The following is a 19,401-nucleotide window of genomic DNA, read 5'->3' on the forward strand; positions in this document are numbered from 1 at the left end:
CATTAAAAGGTGGAGCGCTAATTACATCCATTTATTCTTAATACAGTCCTGTTTATTTATTTAGTTATTTCCATCACCGCATCCAGCGATGGACCCCTGACTTTCTCATAGGTCGTTTAACTGCACGGTCATTCCCAGTGACGTAAAAATGCGAGCTTCTTTCGCCAGGTTCTAGATTTTTCGTTCTTATCTGGGACGCTGCGCCAATCGAACGGCCGGTTGACGTCCAGTAGCCAATCAGAGCCGCCCGCGGGCGGGGCTTGGCTGATTTCCAGCCTCTTGACAAATGCGCAGGTTTACCCATATTGCCGGTTGACAATATCAGTGGAGGCTGCAAGAATGCAGTAGAAGCGTTCTCTGCTAGGATTAGAGAGCAAGAATTATCTATAAAAAGCCCGACTTACATAATAGCGAGTAATTCTTCTAGCGCACTTACTGTAGAATAGGGGTGTTGTGTTCTCACCCAGCTGCACTGTTAAAACTGGACCGGAGGTGTTAAGAATAAAGAAATAAGGACTGAACATGTCTGTGGTGGGAATTGATGTGGGTTTCCAGAACTGTTACATCGCTGTTGCCAGGAGCGGCGGCATTGAAACCATTGCAAATGAATACAGTGACAGATGCACTCCGTAAGTATAGCATTGCCATCCCTGTAAAATGATGCTGTGTGTTGTTACGCAACGTTTGCTGTTGCCTAGCTGGCCGTGTTCCCGATCCCAGTGCATTACGCTCCCGCGACTTTGTCCGAAACATGCTAAGCCTCCGCGCATCTCCATTTTTGCGCGAAATTCCGAGCGTTTGTCAAGCGCCAACCGCCGTAGTCTCATCGGTGTCCGTTACGCCCCGAAACGTGTCTGAGAGCAACGCTAAAGCGGGCTGTTTTGCGCTCATATTTATCTAATTAGCTTATTACCACGAGAACGCCGAGGTCCTCGCTTGATAACGTGAACGAGAGGCATGCACGGCGTAATTCCCACCCGTCGTTCACGCGTCCAGTCGCTCGCGAAAAGGATTAGATCGACTGTTTGTGGCTTTTCACGAGCGCATGCGGCGCACGAGCACCGCACGTGAACGGTATAATCTGACACCCTTCGTGGGGTGAATCCACGAGACCGTGACCGAGGACTCGTGCCGGTCGTTCGGTCGACAAATCCACACGCCCGTTTGGGCGCGGCAGCACATGCAATCAAAATAAATGAATTGAAATTAGACAGTTTGTTGGAATTTTTCTCATAGACTCAATTGGCTTTAAAGGAAATCGCAATCGAGCTGTTGTAGGGGGTCACTGCGGTGCTTACTCAAATCGAATTATGTTGTTAGCGCATCCTCAGTTTATCCTGCAACACTAGTTACAGATGACACTGATTCCTGAAATATAATTGGATATAACACGTCCCACAACTTTACCTGCCATCGGTTTTAAAACAGCGACAATTGCATTAATATGAATCAGAGATGATAGAATGCTCATTACGCGAATGTAGCTTTCATTTCCATAGGCTTTTATTTGATTTATGACAATATATGAAAGCTAAAACCCTCACTCTTCGCACCAAAACTCAATACTTGATGTCAGTTAATACATATAATAATAATTATTAGACATTGGCTATATCCTGAGAGAAGATAAAGTGCTACTCATTTTTTGAAATTAGAGATGTTAGACATAATGCTGTTTTGTTTCAAAACATTTATGCATTTGGCAGATGCTTTTATCCAGGTTCAGATTTCCTGAGCTGCGTGTCTTTCTAACGTGGAGCGCAAAAGAAACTATTTTGAAGAATGTTGATAACCACGTGGTTTTAATAAGCATTGACCCCCACTTTTAAAACCTTTCTCAAATTATCTTTTATTTTCCACAGATGTTTTGAAAAGATTTGAATGATTAAATGGGGACACCATTATATTTTAAGGTCTTCTGGATGTATTTTACCCGTTGTGAGTCAACAAGCCCACAACTGTAAATCTATAAATCTATCTTTCTATCTATTTGTGAAAAATGTTCTTTCTATTAGTGACAATCCAGTAGATAGGTCTGAAAATGAGTTTGAAACATCTAGTAGTCTTTTTCTATGCATTCTATAATAGTGAAGTGAATTCACAAAATATTGTATCTGTACTGATTGGTACTTTAGCAATTACACGTTTTGTGAACAAATGGAAGTATGAGGTTGCATCTATGTATAAAAGCCTTATGTATATTGAACATTTCAACAGCTAAATCCACATGAATCCAAACGAGCTGGGCTTTTTTCTCAGTCGATAGCCTGTTTCATTTTTATAAATAATTTCCACTATCATAATTCTAGCGGTTATGAAACGGCAGAAGTCACCTTGCTGACTCCTGTGAGAAATTATATTGAAGTCCTCCAGTCGCTAGCCGTCTTGACATGCTTTTTCAAATCTCGAAAGCTTATTTTGCACCTTAACATGGTGTGTGACTCAGAAAAGACTCGAAGCGAAGACGCTGTCCAAGGTGCTGATCCGCACGCCGCCGCACATGCATGTTCTACAAAGCATCAACTTGGAAATGTGTCGTCCCAATGCATGGCACATTCATGAACGTGTCGTCTTTTCCAACAGAGCGTGCATTTCTCTGGCCTCTAAAAACCGGACCATTGGAAATGCTGCTAAAAGTCAGGTACTAATTGCTGTTCATTTCACGCTTTCTGATTTATTAACCTTTGAAATGTTTGCTAAATTATAAAATTAGGTGGATATTAACCAGTAAATATGCCCCCTACAGATCATAACTAATTTTAAGAACACGGTTCATGGCTTTAAGAAGTTTCACGGTCGAGCGTTCGATGACCAATTTGTTCAAGGGGAAAAATCCAAGTTGCCTTACAGCCTTCACAAACTGGACAATGGCAGCGCTGGAATAAAGGTGATATGCTGTGTTTTGCCATCACTTTTGAAATCTATTGCTATTGCTATTGACGATGGCACAATTTAACTTGTTTTGAACGAAAACATACAAAGAGATACACAGACAAAACATGAGTAGTTGTGTGCAAATTACACGATTCTTTCAGGAATACAGTGTTCTCAAAAACAATGAAATTTCTATGAATGCTGAACATGCTAGAGATGGTCTTACATTTGCACGGTCACAGGTACGTTATCTGAACGAGGACAAGGTGTTTACCATCGAGCAGATGACCGCCATGCTGCTCACCAAGCTGAAAGAAACTTCTGAGCATGCCTTGAAGAAGCCTGTGGTGGACTGTGTGATATCTGTGAGTGCTTCTAAATCACTGAACCTAGCATATTTCCAGTAGTGCTCGTGACATGGCTGTCATCTCTTTGACATCTTTGGCCTTTCTCCAGGTCCCCAGCTTCTTTACGGATGTAGAAAGGAGATCCCTGATGGATGCAACTCAGATTGCTGGCCTGAACTGCTTGAGGCTAATTAATGACACAACAGCAGGTCAGACGAAACTAATGTTTATACATTAAATGAGGTAGAAACAGCTCTTTAAATGGACAGTTCACCTGGCATAAAAATTTGCTCTCATGTAGATGACTTTTTTCTTGAGTAGAAAGAAGTTTTTTTTGTGGTCCTTGGCGATTCTTAAACGCAAAATCATATTCAAGAAACCTAAATTTAATACCTGTGGCTTGTAACAATATATCAAGGTTTTATGAAGCAAAATGATCAGTCTGGTCAAGAAACGAAACATTATTTACTACATAATTATTTGAAATCCAAAGCCTCAGATGTCCAGTTTCTTAGTGAACTGGTTGAACCATTTCATCACATCAGACATTATCATCTGAAAGCAGCATTGATCTGCAAGTTGCTCAAAATACCAAAAAAATATTGTCCTATGATACCTGTTTTTGCCAAACGCATTCAGTGTTTCAGTTCATTTAACAGTAACAGAAGTGAGGAAAGAGTTCAGACTTGGGCCATAGATGAGCTGCTTATACAAAGCATGTCTGAACCAAGAGCTTAAATGTAGGGGCTAAATGTTAACTGTTTCTCTCTCTTTCTCTCTCATTATTGCTGTCATGACAATAATTACCCCTTCTTAGGTTGCCAGTCCCCTGATCTCACTGTATGTGTGAGGGTGTTGCGGAAGCAAAATTAATGTGTAATTGACAAAAACACGATTCATGAATCAAGTGATTACATTTTCTTTCCCTTGTGTAATGATGTTTTCTTCTCGACAGAGTAACTGTTTGCAGTAATAATATTGTTGGCCAGTGCTCCCTGTTGGGTAACTAAACAGTTGTTTGTGTTATGCACAAGTGGTTTGAATAACTGCACAGAGCGGTTTTTACTGCTAACTTCTCCTTCAGCCATTTCATGGAAACAATTTCAAGCAGGATATTAGCTACTACGAATAATAAGTCAGCATAAACTAGGCTATTTGATGTTCATGGTAACTCAGTAGTCGAAACCAGCCGATTTAGTAAGGAATTAGGTAAATGTTTTGTTTTGTTTCGATTTTGATTATTAGAGCTTGTTAGAATTAGGCTAAGGACAAAAAATATCTGGACTGTTACTCAGTGGTCCAAGGTCCTCTATTCAGATAAAAGTAAATTTTGGTCTGGAGTCTGGAAGAAGACTGGAGAGGCACAGAAACCAAGCTGCTTGAAGTCCAGTGTGAGGTTTATAAAGCGTGTGATGGCTTGGGGTGCTGTGACATCTGCTGGTGTTTGTCCATTGTGTTTCATCAAGTCAAGTCAATGCATGCCAACATTGACAAGACCACTTCAAAACTGTTTGCTATCCATGATATTACTGTGCGCGATTGGCCAGCCAAAATGCATGACCTAAAGCCCATGTTGAGTCTATGGTATATTTTCAAGAGAAAGATGAGAAACAGTTGATCCAACAATTCAGAAGAGCTCAATAGTGTCTTAGCAGAGCCACAGACTGATCTCTTCCATTCACTCCTCACTGATGCTGGAGTTTGTGCCAGAGGAGTGTGCTCAGACCAAGTACTGAGTGCAGAAATGAACATACTTTGAAGAACCTGAACCTTTCTGCATTGCGAATACTTTTTTGATTGATTTTAGGAAATATTCCAATATTTTGAGATACTGTATTTTGACTTTCGTGAGCTGTAAGCTCTAATCATCAAAATAAAAACAAAAAAACACTTTTAAAATGTTTTACTTTGTTTCTAATGAATCACAAATATACATATGAAAATGTCACTTTTTGAAATAAGGCGCAAAAAATATGTTTTTCCACAATATTAAATTTTTTTTGAGATGTACGTGTAGAACAGAAGTCAGAAAAAACAAGACAGACGAGATGGTTAGCAATACAAGTTGATTAAAAATACATAAAAAGTGGTATTTTCACACAGATAATGTCGTAGTATCCATAAATGTCGGTAAATAGAGGTTGTATAGTACTGTGTGCACCACTGAGTTTATTGAGACATACATATTACTACTGTTTCCCTTCTGTTGATGCACTATATGAACAGCCATACAGAACTCAAACTCGATTTAAATTACTACTCGGAACTTGGAATTTCCAAATTCCAACAAAATGGAACACGGCATGAGAATCCATTAATGCTTTTTTATGACTCATTTAGTACATTTTAGCCAAAAGCTACTTAACCACAGCAGTTAAACCCAAAAGTAGATCATGGCTCCTTATTTTAATTTTGTAATCATGGCGAAGTTCTATTGACGTTAATAGTACAACAGATATACAGAATTGTTGTTTAATATGTTAATTGGATATTTTGACAAATTATTTTTAGAAGTGCTCTCACATGTTGTTATTTTTTGTTATTCTTGTTGCAGTGGCCTTGGCCTACGGCATCTATAAACAAGACTTGCCAAACCCAGAGGAGAAACCCCGTAATGTTGTGTTTGTTGACATAGGACACTCATCTTATCAAGTCTCTATTGCTTCCTTTAACAAGGGAAAATTGAAGGTCTGTGGTATTTGTATCTTTTTATGGGATACGTTTACTTCAAAGAACAATGTTTAATCCTTTTTCAAAGGTATTATCGGAGCCTTCTTTCTTTCAGGTCTTGGCAACATCATTTGACCCATATTTGGGCGGACGCAACTTTGATGAAATGCTTGTGGAATATTTCTGCGAAGACTTCAAAAACCGCTTCAAACTCAATGTTAAGGACAACCCAAGAGCTCTTCTAAGGCTCTATCAGGAGTGTGAGAAACTGAAGAAACTCATGAGTGCAAACTCTTCTGACCTCCCTCTCAACATCGAGTGCTTCATGAATGACATTGATGTCCATGGGAAAATGAACAGGTAATTCGGTTGTTTTTAAAAGTTTTGACTACCGAAGTACTGTTACCTGATCGTTTACATAACCTTTTCATAAATACTAGAATTATTAGCTGTTGTAGGTAGGTGGAAAGTGTTTGTAAATGAAATACATGCAAATTAAGCATTCCAGGCTTAATGGAAAATAGTTGGATTGATGGTTTAAGCAGAAACATGTCATTGTGATTGGACACAGGCCTCAGTTTGAAGAGATGTGTGCTCATCTCTTGATGAGAGTGGAGGCGCCATTGAAATCGGTCATGGAACAATCAAGTAAGCAGCAGCCGATGGCCTAGTTCGCCAATGAATCAATCATCACCGATGTGCAATTTAAATCCATTGCTAATTTGCATTCGTCCTGGAACAGAGCTTAGCAGAGACGAGATCTATGCCATTGAGGTGGTGGACGGAGCCACCAGAATCCCAACCATAAAGGAGAGAATCTCAAAGTTCTTCGGCAAAGACATCAGCACCACACTGAACGCAGACGAGGCTGTAGCACGCGGATGTGCGTTACAGGTAAAACAGACTGCTTGAAATTGACTTTTTCAGTGTTTAAGTGCTATAATTGGGTCTGTGGTGAAAACGTATAACAGAACAACCCGGTAATTTCTTTCTCTGCAAACTTGTGAAAAAAACAAGTCGCTCAGATTTCATTTCCCCTGCTGTGATGTAGAAAAGAGATCTTACTGTAATAGCACCGTCTCTTAATATCGAAGTTTCCGCCCATGGCGCCGCAATTGTGTTTTAGCAAGAAACAACGATAAACACGTTTTTACATCATGGTGAACATTCAAGCAAATCATGCTGCACAGTTGAGTTGTTGCATGTCGGCTGCACAGATGTTTGCAGAACACCATTTATAGTCCCAGTGGATGTATTGATTTATTTACTGTATATTACGGAGCCACTCTAAACATGCAATTTCTTTCCCTGGTGTTTATATTCACAAAAATAACCGACACAGACATGTTTTTAAGCTTAATAAGGCATGACAGAGAAAATAGTTTAATACTCACATGCCATGTGATGCAGGCTTTCTGTGCACGGGCTTCAGATGAGTGTGCTCAAAAAAAACATATATCAGAAATTGAAACTAATAAAGCATTAGTTGACCTAGAAATAGAAATTCCCTCATTAAATACTCAACCTCACGTCGTTCCTAACCCATAAGACCTGTGATAAAATCTGAGGCTCATCAGGGTCAGAGAGCTTAGGTTTGATCAGAAATAAATATTTGTGTCTGAAGATGAACGAAAGTCTTATAGGTAGTGCTGGGGATGGTGTTCAATACTTTTTAGGTACTGACTGAATTGCCTCGATACCATAGAGTATCGAAAAACATCTTGTCGTTCGGTACCTAAAGAGTTAATCTCATCAACGCCAGTGGGCCAATAATCCTGCAATTGTAAAACAGATTGGGCATATTGTCACAGATACCAATCTAGAAATGTATTCAGTATTGACGTTGTTACCCAATACAAATATTGGATTGGAGCATCCCTAGTTAAAAAGGACATACAGTTTTAAATACATAAAATTCATAAAGCCCTACTTAAAGCCCATAATCCGAACAAACCCATCAATAGCACTTAAAATGGCCTTGATAACAGGAATTATAGATGTCAGCCCAGGAACAGCAGAGGTGTGAGAGCGTGATACAGAAGAGTCGAACAATACTCATGCCAGTTCCCCGGGGTGTCTGTGGAGTCTGTGGGAGAGGTGAAGAAACAAGATGAAATCTGTGTGATGTATGCATGGATTACCATGCAACGCTGTCTCTGATTCCTTGCACTAATACCCTATTTAGACAGCTTATGTAACTGCATTTGCTTGTATATCATAAATGTTTATTTTTTGTGCTTATGCGCGTGTGTGTGTGTGTGTGTGTTTGTGTGGTAAGTGTGCAATCCTGTCTCCAGCCTTCAAAGTCCGAGAGTTCTCCATTACAGACGCAGTTCCCTTCCCGATTACTCTTCGCTGGAAGTCTCAGACAGATGAAAGTGTCGGGTAAGAGCCTTCACGTTTAAACCATTTTACTGTTTGAATCCAGCGCAGGTTTCTAAACGAAGCATATTGCGTTTCAGTAATTCTCTTCACAAAGTGATTATTTTTTGGGCTCTCCAAGCAAAGCCTAAATTAAAGAACAAACCACCAACCTAAAGAATCAGAGAATAGTTTCAATGAACGATGCATCCAGTCACGCGGCTTATTGCGGAGAGGTGTGATATTACATTTCTTGGCAATCACAATTTGATTTGCACCTGGTGGGCCATAAAAAGACTTACATGACAGAAGGGACCTAAGCCATCTAGGCATGAGAAAATAAAACAGACCAACTGGCAAGCACCTAGCAACCATATCCTCCTAAAAGCAAATGCATAGTAAAGCCATGTAAAGTAGCAATGAAACAATTCATCATTGTTCGTCATTTTTGTTTGATAATTGCTGGAAATGTTGCGCACATGACTGACAGGTTTGCTTGAGGGAGATATTAAAACTTCATTAAAGTAGTGCTGTAAGACGATTAATCATATAAATTTTGTTTTTTTACATAATAGATGTATGTGTACTGTGTATATTATGTATATATAAATACACACAGCGTCAATTACGAAAAAAAATTATATTATTATATTGTATATAAATCTATTTAATATATAATCATTTCTCATTTCTTACATTTTTACAAGCATGTGTTTGTATTTATATACACATAATAAATATACACGGTACACATTTTATGTAAACAATTTTTTTTCACGATTGATCGTTTGACAGCACTAGATTAAAGATTACGAGGGCACATGAATTATAAAAAAAAGTGTAATAATCGATTGTAAGTTTTCAACGAAAGAAATACAAACGGTTAATGCTTGATTTCATTGTGACTCGTCATCAGGGAATGTGAGGTGTACAGTAAGAACCATGCAGCACCTTTCTCCAAAGTCATCACCTTTCACAAGAAGGAACCTTTCGACCTGGAAGCATTCTATAGTACTCCGCATGAGCTGCCCTATCCGGATGGCAGAATAGGTGTGTATTACTGTGTGGCATCTTCTGTCATGGCATTCTAAAACCAGACTTTATTTAAAGCTTCTATGGGAAACGCTATAGAATGATTCGCTTTGAGTTTGAGTCAGCTCTAGCCTAATTTACGAGCAAAATGAGAACTTATCACTCTGGTGCGAAGCCCAGGGGACCTTTAAATAGTCGTTCATGGCCTCATTTGATTAAGAATGCCCTCAGCATTGTGATCCATTGTGTCCGAGCACCTGTTATATCTTTAACACACTAACTGAAGTGGGTTAGGGTCAGGCCTAATCTCAGGGGAGTGTCACAGAGGTGTCAAAATACACCTACCAGCCAGGTAATTAGGACTGAGACATGACGTCCCCAAAGCGCTAATTCCCTTTACATCATACACTCTCTCCATACTGAGTGTAATGTATGTCAGTGTGTGAGGGTCTAATACACTCCCCATATGGCACGACCAGAAATCAACTTTTCTTTTACGGGGCAATATTTTCCCCAAACCTATTTCCCCTTTTTTAAGTGAAAATGTTTGTTTGTTTAGGAAATATCTGTAAAATAACAGTATTTTTTTTTGTAAACGTTGAATAAAACAATATGTAAAGGTTTTTGCACTTGATTTAAATTAAATAAGTGTTTGTAATAATGAAATGAATATATTTTTATTTAATTCTTACATTTTTAAATTGCCAGCTGTTGCTGCAATAATTATTTTATGATTTATATTATTTATTTATTATTATCCCCATTATTTTTGTAATTTCTATGTCATTTAAGAAAAATACTCTATAAAAAACAGTATTTGTCCGTATGAAAAATGAGAATTACTGTAATGTTTCGAAAATATTTAAATAACACCCATATTGTTAATTTTACATGTTATTAGTTATTTTACAGAGTGAACGAAAATGTTATTTTCTGTGTAAATACATTTTTTTAGACACTTTTCATTCATTTTCACATCACAACCGATTTCGTGTAATTGTGCAGGGAAAAATTTCCCTTGTCTTGAATTTTCTTTTCATTTTTGATCATTTTTCTGTTGCGGTCAGGCCGCTTTACCATACAGAATGTCATGCCGCAGCCCGATGGGGACAGTTCCAAGGTCAAGGTGAAAGTGCGTGTGAACATGCACGGCATCTTCAGCGTGTCCAGCGCCTCTCTGATAGAGAAGCAGAAAGGAGAGGCAGAGGATGTGCAGATGGACACGGAACCGACTGTACAGAATGAAGGCAGGCCTGAGGATCAGGTAAGAGGCACTGACTGACAAATGTATTCATTCTTTGGATAAATAAGTTTAATTACAAATTCATCTAATTGTAGATTTGTGGAATTTTGCCATTCCATTGCGGAAGAGACTTTAAGGAGAAAGTTCTGAACGATTAGTTCAACCAAAAATGCTCATTTTGTCATCATTCGCTCATCTTCTCGTTGCTCAAACCTGAATGACTTTCTTTGTTCCTTGAAACATGAGTAGATGCGCAGGCACAGCATTATGGTTCAAATCAGAAGAGTGTTTTTGCTCTTTGTCACTAATTTAAGCTCACTGCCTTGAAAATGACACCTCTGTCCTGGGAGAGGAGGAGGGCTGTCATTCGTACGTTAGGGCTTACTTTATTTAGCTTACCAGGCTTCTGACATGCCATCAACAGCTGTAATTTGGCACAGCAGTGTTTAAACTAGGCCAAAATCTAAAATATCTTAATACGCTGGAAGGTAAGTTACTGGTCAGGTGCACAGTTATAACATCAATCAGTTAGTACATATACTGTGAAGCGTATTAATGCAAGATGTAACACATGTAGGCGTAATTTATATTTGCCTAAAAAGCAGTTTCAAGCATTTAGCATTTTTTTATGAGAAGCCTAAAATCAGTGTTCCTAAATAACATTGTATAGGTATTTAGAAAAAAATGTAACACATTTCTATTTAAAATATTGTTTTTTGGAGTACAATATTTACTGAATAGGCATTTCTTGAAGTTTCCCTTTCAGATTAAAAATTAACCGGGGGAGAGTATTCAAATTAATCACGCGACATGATTTACTAACGTTTGCACTCATCAAATCACTCCTAATCAAATTATTTAATTATTATTATTAAACTAACTTTATAGATAACTTCATAAAACTGTATAAATCCTGTGACAGCAAAGCTGAAATAAAATCTGTTAACTGGAAATAACTGTTATATATATATATATATATATATGACGGGAGGAGCCAGCCTGACACAGTGGGCGTGGCGTCAGGCCTCGGAGAAGCTTTTATTGACAAAATAATAATAATACAAAATAAAGTGTCCATGGGAAAAGTGTCCAAATAAAAGGGGGAATTCTGGGAAAGTGAAGGTTATTCTGTTAAGGGTCCAGGTAAATAATAATTCTTGTCCCCCTTTATTGGTATATATATATATATATAGCGGCAGATGGGATATCTGTATATAGCCTGGATATATATATATATATATCCATACCCTTCCTATAGGATATATATGCGGGGAATATATCGAGGAGATCAATGCTGACGGTGACAATATCCCCTTTGTGGGCAAAACCTGATGATATACGCCCCTTTTTCGAACACACCCACTCCCGCGGGAGCCTGGTGAAGGGCGGCGAACAAAGGACGGGGTGATGGTGACAATAAAGAGGAGGGGCAGCCGACTCGTCACATTCCTTTGACCCGTCAGGCGGTCGCCCACGCAGGAGTGCTACCTTCCTCAACCATCGGATGGGGCGGGCAGGGATTCCTTCGGGCAATTTCGCACCGGGAAAACCGGGAATTAGTCGGAATGCTCAACCAGCCACGGGTAAATGACTGTCTTACCCTTCCTGGTGGCTGGGAGTCACTCCTTTGATGGGTACCAAATTCATCAGATGCCCACTGTTTTGTCAAATTCCACCACTGTGACGGGAGGAGCCAGCGAAACACAGTCATTCAGGCCTCGGAGAGGCTTTTATTGACAAAATAATAATAATACAAAATAAAGTGTCCATGGGAAAAGTGTCCAAATAAAAGGGGATCTGGTGTCCTCGTCGTGCGCCGCGGGAAAGTAAGGTTCTGTTCCAGGGGAAGGGTCCAGGTAAGGGGCGGAGCACACGCCCCTTTTTCTGGTCCAAGGATTCGGGCGGCAGAGGATGAGCTCTGTGCAGCCTGGAAGGATACACGCGCTTCACGGCGGGTGAGGTCCATCAACCCTTCCTGGCCCACGAGGACACCAGCGTGCATGCACGGGGAAGAGACCGGTCCCGAGGAGAGCGGTCAGGTATTTAACGGCGACGGTGACAAGATGTGTGCCTCGTCACACACGCCGCCAGACCTGAGCACCACGTCGAACACACCCTCAGCCTGGCGCGAACAAAGGACGGGGTGATGTTCGAGTCAATATATATATATATATATATATATATATATATTCATTTATCATCAATGCTGTTATCAATATTTTTGGGCAAAATTAATGTATATTTTTCAGGATTCTTTGATGATTAGCAAGTTCAAATATGCAGAGTTTATTTAAAAACCGTTTGCCACGTGACTGTCCTTGCCGTCACTTTTGATAAATTGAATGCATTTTTGTCAAATTAATTAGAAGAAAATACTCGTTCCTCCCAAATACTAATTAATCTGTTAGTAAGCAGCATTCAAGGATGCAATACAATACAGGTGACTGCACAAGGATACACAGACTAATGCATAATACATGAAGCCGAGTGAAAGATGTTTTGAAGCAGAGTACATCAGCTGCGTTACGTGTTCAGTCATTCATTTTAAGGCTGTATTTGCTTGTTTTGCAGTTGGCTTTTAGCACTGTCAGAAAATGAATGTTGTAGACGGTGAAGATGCAGGATCAGATCACCATGTCGTGTTTATGCTTTTGTTAATAGAATAAAATGCAGGTGGACCAGGAAGGCCAAGGAGAACAGCCCACCGAAGAGGAAAAGATAAATAACTCTGGTAGTAAGGTACAAGTTTTTCAGTACTATCTATCTATCTATCTATCTATCTATCTATCTATCTATCTATCTATCTATCTACCTATCTATCTATCTGTGTCTGTTTATTGATAACCGTGTGTATTATCTTTTCTTAAAGGATGGCGATAAACAAGACCAAGGTGCAAGCAGTAGCAAAGCCAAGTCAAAAGTGAAGAGTGTTGATCTGCCCATTTTGGCCAACACCACCCGACAGCTGGACGGAGACGTGCTCAACAACTTCGTTGAATACGAAGTAAGCCATAATTCGCTTTCAGTCTGCCTCAGTTCCCTGGAGAACACGTAGATTGTTGCGCCTGATGCAGTTCAGCTCAGTTCAAAGCAGCCCTCTTTTTCCACCCTGCTCATTTTTGATTCCCATCTCAAATTGGAGCCCCATCTTCTGCACTTTAGGCAGAATTGTTTTTTTTTTTTTTTTTAATGCATACTCACTACATCTGTCTCTTGGTAGATACTGCACTTGCCAGCTGAACCGACTGTATCTTGTACTGTGCATGTTGCTAAACTCATATGAGGGATTTAGCGGTTGCCCTAAATATCCATGACAGAGCTCAATTCAGACCTCAGGGAAAAGATATTAGTAGATCATTTCGTCAGTGAAGCGACAGCACAGCTCTAGGCATTAGAGTCATGTTCTACACTTACTAGTTCATCCTTTAGCTTTAAAAAAACAAAACAAATGCTGTGTAATCTCACACGTTAAAGCTCTTTAATCAAGGCTGAATTTTGCCATTACAGCTTTATGCTACTGTATAAATCACGAACTGAAAGTTTCTTAATAATGCGCATTCTTGGTCTTTTTGTGTTTATCTTTTTTTATTATAAACTAAATTTGTATTACGTTACCTAGTTCCAAACTGAAAGATATTGATAAGCTTTCATAACATATGACATTTCTAATTATGAAATTGCAATTTAGAACATTTCAAATGTGTTGATTTTAAATGCAATATCGAATGACAGCACAGTTGAATTATATTTCAAGTATTATTATAACAAAGTTCACTTTCTAAAAACGTTTTTAAGACATAAAGTGATGATAGTGCAATCTCGGAAGTACATTTTTTAAGTTTGATACGTTTAGGATTTGAAGTACAGTAAATATGCACATTAAATACAGTTAAGCACAGTTGTTTTTCACAAGGGTATGTTTGATGTCTTATTTATAATCTGAATAAGGTTATGGTTTATTTTACCCGTCCTTGTTACAGTGTCATTTTATGTTAATAATGAGTAATAATAGGTAAAAATGTACTTACTGTAGAGTTAGGATTAGGTTTTGATTTACGCGTGAGCCTGGATAATCATAGCGTTTGAGAATTTTTGCGTTACAGTGATCCAGTTTGTAAATATATGTTCACTACATTCTCTCTTACAGAAAAAAATGATCATACAGGACAAGCTGGAGAAGGAGAGGAATGATGCTAAAAATGCTGTGGAGGAGTACGTTTACGACCTGAGAGACAAACTGTGCGGCATCTATGAGAAATACGTTACTGAAGATGTGAGCACATAATCTCTTTGTTATTTGGAGCTGTTGCTCTCATTCAAGACACTAGGGAGCTTTTGCTTTGTTTTCCGCATAATCTACCTCGGTTCTGCAGTTCACAGAATCTCAAATCATTTCATACGGAACATTGTAAATACTCAGCTACCGAAACGAAGCTCAGGTAAAAAACTTACTATGTTCTCCTTTTGAAGGAGAGCAACCGACTTACCATAATGCTTGAAGAAACGGAGAACTGGCTGTATGAAGAAGGAGAAGACCAGGAGAAAGAAATCTATCAGGACAAACTGTCTGAACTCAAAGTAGGTGCTTTAGTATTTCTTTTTTTTTCTCTTTCAGCATGACTTATCTCATTCTGTGAAATTTTCGCACTTGTATCTTAAAAGTGTTTCTTTAAAAAAACTGTACTTGCAGAACTGCAGGTTCAATTAAACTCAAAATTACAAGATTTGCTTGAAATGGCAAAACAACTAAGTACATTTTATAAGTTACTGATATATTTAGACTCTTTAGGAACTTGTTTAACTTGCATATGTAGCCACTTATCTTATAGCTTTTTAACTTATAGCATATTTTACTAGATCATTTTACATAAAGAGAGTGGACTTTCTCTACTGTTTCTTGTACTACATTTTTATTTAATCACAATTAACATCCGGTTATTTGCATGAATATCTTACAATTATTTTGCACTTCAGTATATTTCCTTTAAAGGGACAGTTTGCAGAGTCTTGAAATCCTTGAAAAATGTTATAATTTGTCTATATAATGACTTACAGGGTTGGAACAACATGAGGGTGAATAGTTAATGACAGAATTTTTGGATAAACTTTGCCTTTAAGTTTCCCTAGCCTTGAAAAATGTAGCTTGTAATAGGGCTGTATGAATATGGCAAAAATTCCCTTGAGATAAATAATAATACCATTGATTTACACCATTGCTTAATGTCAACTGCACTTTGGTTTGGTTTCTTCTTTACCTAAAAAGTAAAAAATATGGATAGTATTACTAAAAACTAAAACTAAAAATTAACATCAAAACACTTGGAAAAAGACCCTTAAGGTAACATGTAGAAAGAAAAAACAGATCTTAAGCATGACTTTTTTTCTTGTAACTGCTGCTTAGAACAATTCTGTAATCATAATTATGATTAGGAATTCGACTAATTGAGCAGGCATAGTCTGTAGCAGTTTAACTTTTTAAAGTTATGCTAAAGTGTGCTGTTTTGCATGAAAAAAAATATTTGCATGAAAAATGTGTTACAGCAAGATGTTGTCTGTCTTTTGTAGAAGTTCGGTGAGCCCATCGAAGAGCGGTACAGAGAGTACGAGGGTCGACCCAGAGCTTTCGATGAGCTAGGCAAGAAAATCCAGCTTTTCATGAAGGCGGTGGATGTGTATAAACAGAAGGTAAGCTGTAATGCTTGCTGACACAGTGGATGAATCAAAATGCTTTTGTTTTTGCAACTACAAAGCACAGCTCTTGACTGTTGTGTCTGTATAAGCCTTGGAGTGATGTGCAACCTCCTTTTTTATAGACAGTAATTGGTTTTATTTGGGATAATTCCTTTGCACAGATCTACTGGCCTAATTACTTTCATAACTTACACTTTTTTCACCATCCACAAGTTATTTAATGTACCTTTTTATGTCCCACGCTATTTTCGGGGAAACATTTCCCTTCAAAAAAGATGAGATTTGAGAGTTGGTGTTAGCTGTTGTGCTTATATGAAACAAAATGTACTTACCATGCAACTAAGTTACAGAACAGTTTGTAATGATGTAGATATGTAATAGGCTGCTACTGTTACACATTTGTAACAGACAGAGTCTGTTACACACCAACTTATGTAACCAAAGATCGTCACATGTGTTGCAGACTTTATAAAACGTAAATATAAATTCAATTACGTAGACATAAGCTACTTAATATAAAGTGTATCAAGATTGTACGTAAGTGTAAGTAGATGTGTAACAGACTCATTCTGTTACATATGTGTAACAGTAGCTGCTTGTTACATCTACATAATTACAAACTGTAATTAAACTGTTGCATAACTTAGTTCCATGATAAGTACATTTTATTTCATGTAAGTACAGTGGCTACTACTAAGTATCTAACTAGGTAATTCCTCCGCATCATGACACCTTAAAATAAAGCGTTGCCCAGATGGATTGTGCTTGTAACTTGTAGATTGGCTTTTTACATTAAAGATAATACAATGCTTAGCACTGAAAATGATTTTACTGAAACGAATGGGAGCTGAGATGCATTAAATGCTGTGGTCATGTCCGCCGTTTGGCCTGCAGGACGAGCGCTACCAGCACTTGAGCGCTGAGGAGATGGGTGTTGTTGAGAAGAGCGTGAGTGAAGCTTTAGGCTGGATGAATGCAAAGATGAACGCCCAAAGCAAGCTCACGATCGCTCAAGACCCAGCAGTCAAAGTAGCAGAGATCATTCAGAAGATTCAGGTTGGTGCACTTCTACATTAAAAACACATTTTGGCCCGTCATTACAACAGTCACACGTGTTTCTTTAATGAATAATAAAACATGTCCGACTGACATTTTAAAAATGGCATTGTATTTTGCATAAAGAAAATGAACCCTGAAAAAAGGCCAAAGATCTGTAATTTTCATGACAGGCAGTCACTTTGCACTCAAAAATTCTTTAGTGTGATGATTGATGATGATAATAATTTGCCTTTATTCTGACTCATGACAAAAACTGTAATGTTTTACTTAGTGCTGTCCAATGATTAATCATGATTAATCACATCCAAAATAAAAGCTGTTTATATAATATGTGTTCTCTGTGTGTGTGTGTGTGTGTGTGTGTGTGTGTGTGTATATATATATATATATATATATATATATATATATATATATAAACATACCTTTATATTCTTATATATATATATATGTATATATATGTGTGTGTGTGTATATATATGCATGTGCTTGTAATATAATACATAATAAACATGTACAGTAAACACATATTATGTAAACAAAAAGCACTAGTTTTACTTTAAATTTGCATATAATTACATAAAGGAAATAGTTTTGTTCTTTTACTGTAATTTACTGAAAAATGTGAAGATTAAGTAATTTTTTGTATCCTTACAATATACAGTATAGGTATCAACATATTGATACAGGACTTTTATTTTGTCAGACACAGTCTAGATTAGGCGTGTCAAGCTCAGTTCCTGGAGGAGCCACAGCCCCAGGACTGAACTCGATGACCCCTGATTTAATATATAATCATAAATCTATCTGTTTTGTAACAAAATGCAGGAATTAGAGGATGTTTGCAATCCCGTCGTCAACCGTCCCAAACCCAAAACCGAGGAGCCCGTAGAAGAGGGAGACCAAAACAACGGGGCACACAACGGCCCCGCAGCACAGCAAGGTGCAGAAAGCAAAGGCAATCAGCAGACGAAGCCTCCATCTGGAGAGATGGAGGTGGACTGAGCTCTTCCGCACGCAACCATCTAATTCTGCTGCCATTCTCACTTAAGCCACTATTAAACCTTTTCGACTTACACCGAACCAATAGCTGGAACCATTCTCTTTGTGTCCACCACTCAGTTGGCTGTATTTGTGCATCTGTTTGTTGAAGTCTGCTCCTCTGTTGGTTTTCTCTTGTACCTATTAAGGGACTGGATCAGGCTGTCCTTCGAATGTTGCAGCTGTATTGGAAAACGCAGTCCGGTTTGACGACCACGATAGGATCATATAGAATAGACGTAGTTCAATAGCTGAAACGATGCTGCCGCTCTTAACAAAAAGCTATCCCTAGAACAATGTGATGCATTCTGGGAGACCCAAAGGCATTCTTGAGGTGAATCATATCACTTGGTAACTTGTTATGGGAACATGAATCGAAATACTGTCCGATCAATCGATAAGATTGAGGGAAAACAAGCAAATATGTATGCAATACATATAAATATATGGTTTATATTTGTATTTAATATACATTTCCAAAGGATGTGTTGTCTAGAGCCTGTAAATATTATTTTAGTAATTTGAATTTATGGGTGCTTAGATATAGGTACACACTCCTGTTGTTGACATTGCAATGCTTTCAGCTCCGTAGTGTCATATGAAAGTAGAATGTACTGAGCCGGTCATTACCTTTTTTTCCCAGTTTTCATGCAGTCCCATATCAAGTCTTGAGGTTTGATGATCACAAATAATAAAACATGCCTTTATGACTGAATGACGTTTGCTGCCATCTAAATTATTGCGCCAGGGCCAGAAATGTTATATGTAATTCTATAGTCAAAAAACTAAACATGAACAGAAGGGTTTATAGAAGTTCTAAGTCATTTATTTATTTAATTTGTATTTATTTTGTAAATACAGGCATTTTTTCATAAAAATACATTGGATTAATTCCTCAACAAGTCACAAGATTTATTAATGCGCCACAATAGTTCAACAAAAAGTTTTCCAAACTGGGATTACCGGTGGAACTAGAGGGGGTACTGAATTAATGTAACGCTAATGTTCATTCATAAAAATGTAAAATAAATATTTATACATAAATACATTATTTAACATAATCAAAATACTGAAAAATATTTTAAC

General features: G+C 38.0%; 1 protein-coding gene across 1 annotated transcript; it reads left to right on the top strand.

The window, feature by feature from the left end:
* The first annotated feature begins 298 nt into the window (after positions 1-298).
* Positions 299-19,030, top strand: hspa4l (heat shock protein 4 like). Its single transcript, XM_043262196.1, has 19 exons — positions 299-629; positions 2,584-2,641; positions 2,747-2,887; positions 3,117-3,239; positions 3,331-3,430; positions 5,776-5,909; positions 6,007-6,251; positions 6,463-6,539; positions 6,634-6,785; positions 8,170-8,276; positions 9,169-9,302; positions 10,352-10,548; positions 13,189-13,266; positions 13,397-13,531; positions 14,675-14,800; positions 14,998-15,105; positions 16,093-16,212; positions 17,113-17,274; positions 18,103-19,030. Exons 1-19 carry the CDS (start codon positions 523-525, stop codon positions 18,277-18,279), a joined length of 2,481 nt encoding a protein of 826 aa, XP_043118131.1. The 5' UTR covers positions 299-522; the 3' UTR covers positions 18,280-19,030.
* Positions 19,031-19,401: the final 371 nt, after the last annotated feature.

This window comes from Puntigrus tetrazona, chromosome 17, assembly GCF_018831695.1.
Source record: "Puntigrus tetrazona isolate hp1 chromosome 17, ASM1883169v1, whole genome shotgun sequence".
NCBI classification, from domain to species: Eukaryota; Metazoa; Chordata; class Actinopteri; order Cypriniformes; family Cyprinidae; genus Puntigrus; species Puntigrus tetrazona.

Bases quoted from the DNA above. Each gene is read 5' to 3' on its own strand.
- hspa4l (XM_043262196.1), top strand. From the start codon at position 523: ATGTCTGTGGTGGGAATTGATGTGGGTTTCCAGAACTGTTACATCGCT. The intron at 13,267-13,396 runs GTACAAGTTTTT...CTTTTCTTAAAG, and splicing joins TAAATAACTCTGGTAGTAAG to GATGGCGATAAACAAGACCA. The intron at 14,801-14,997 runs GTGAGCACATAA...CTCCTTTTGAAG, and splicing joins AGAAATACGTTACTGAAGAT to GAGAGCAACCGACTTACCAT.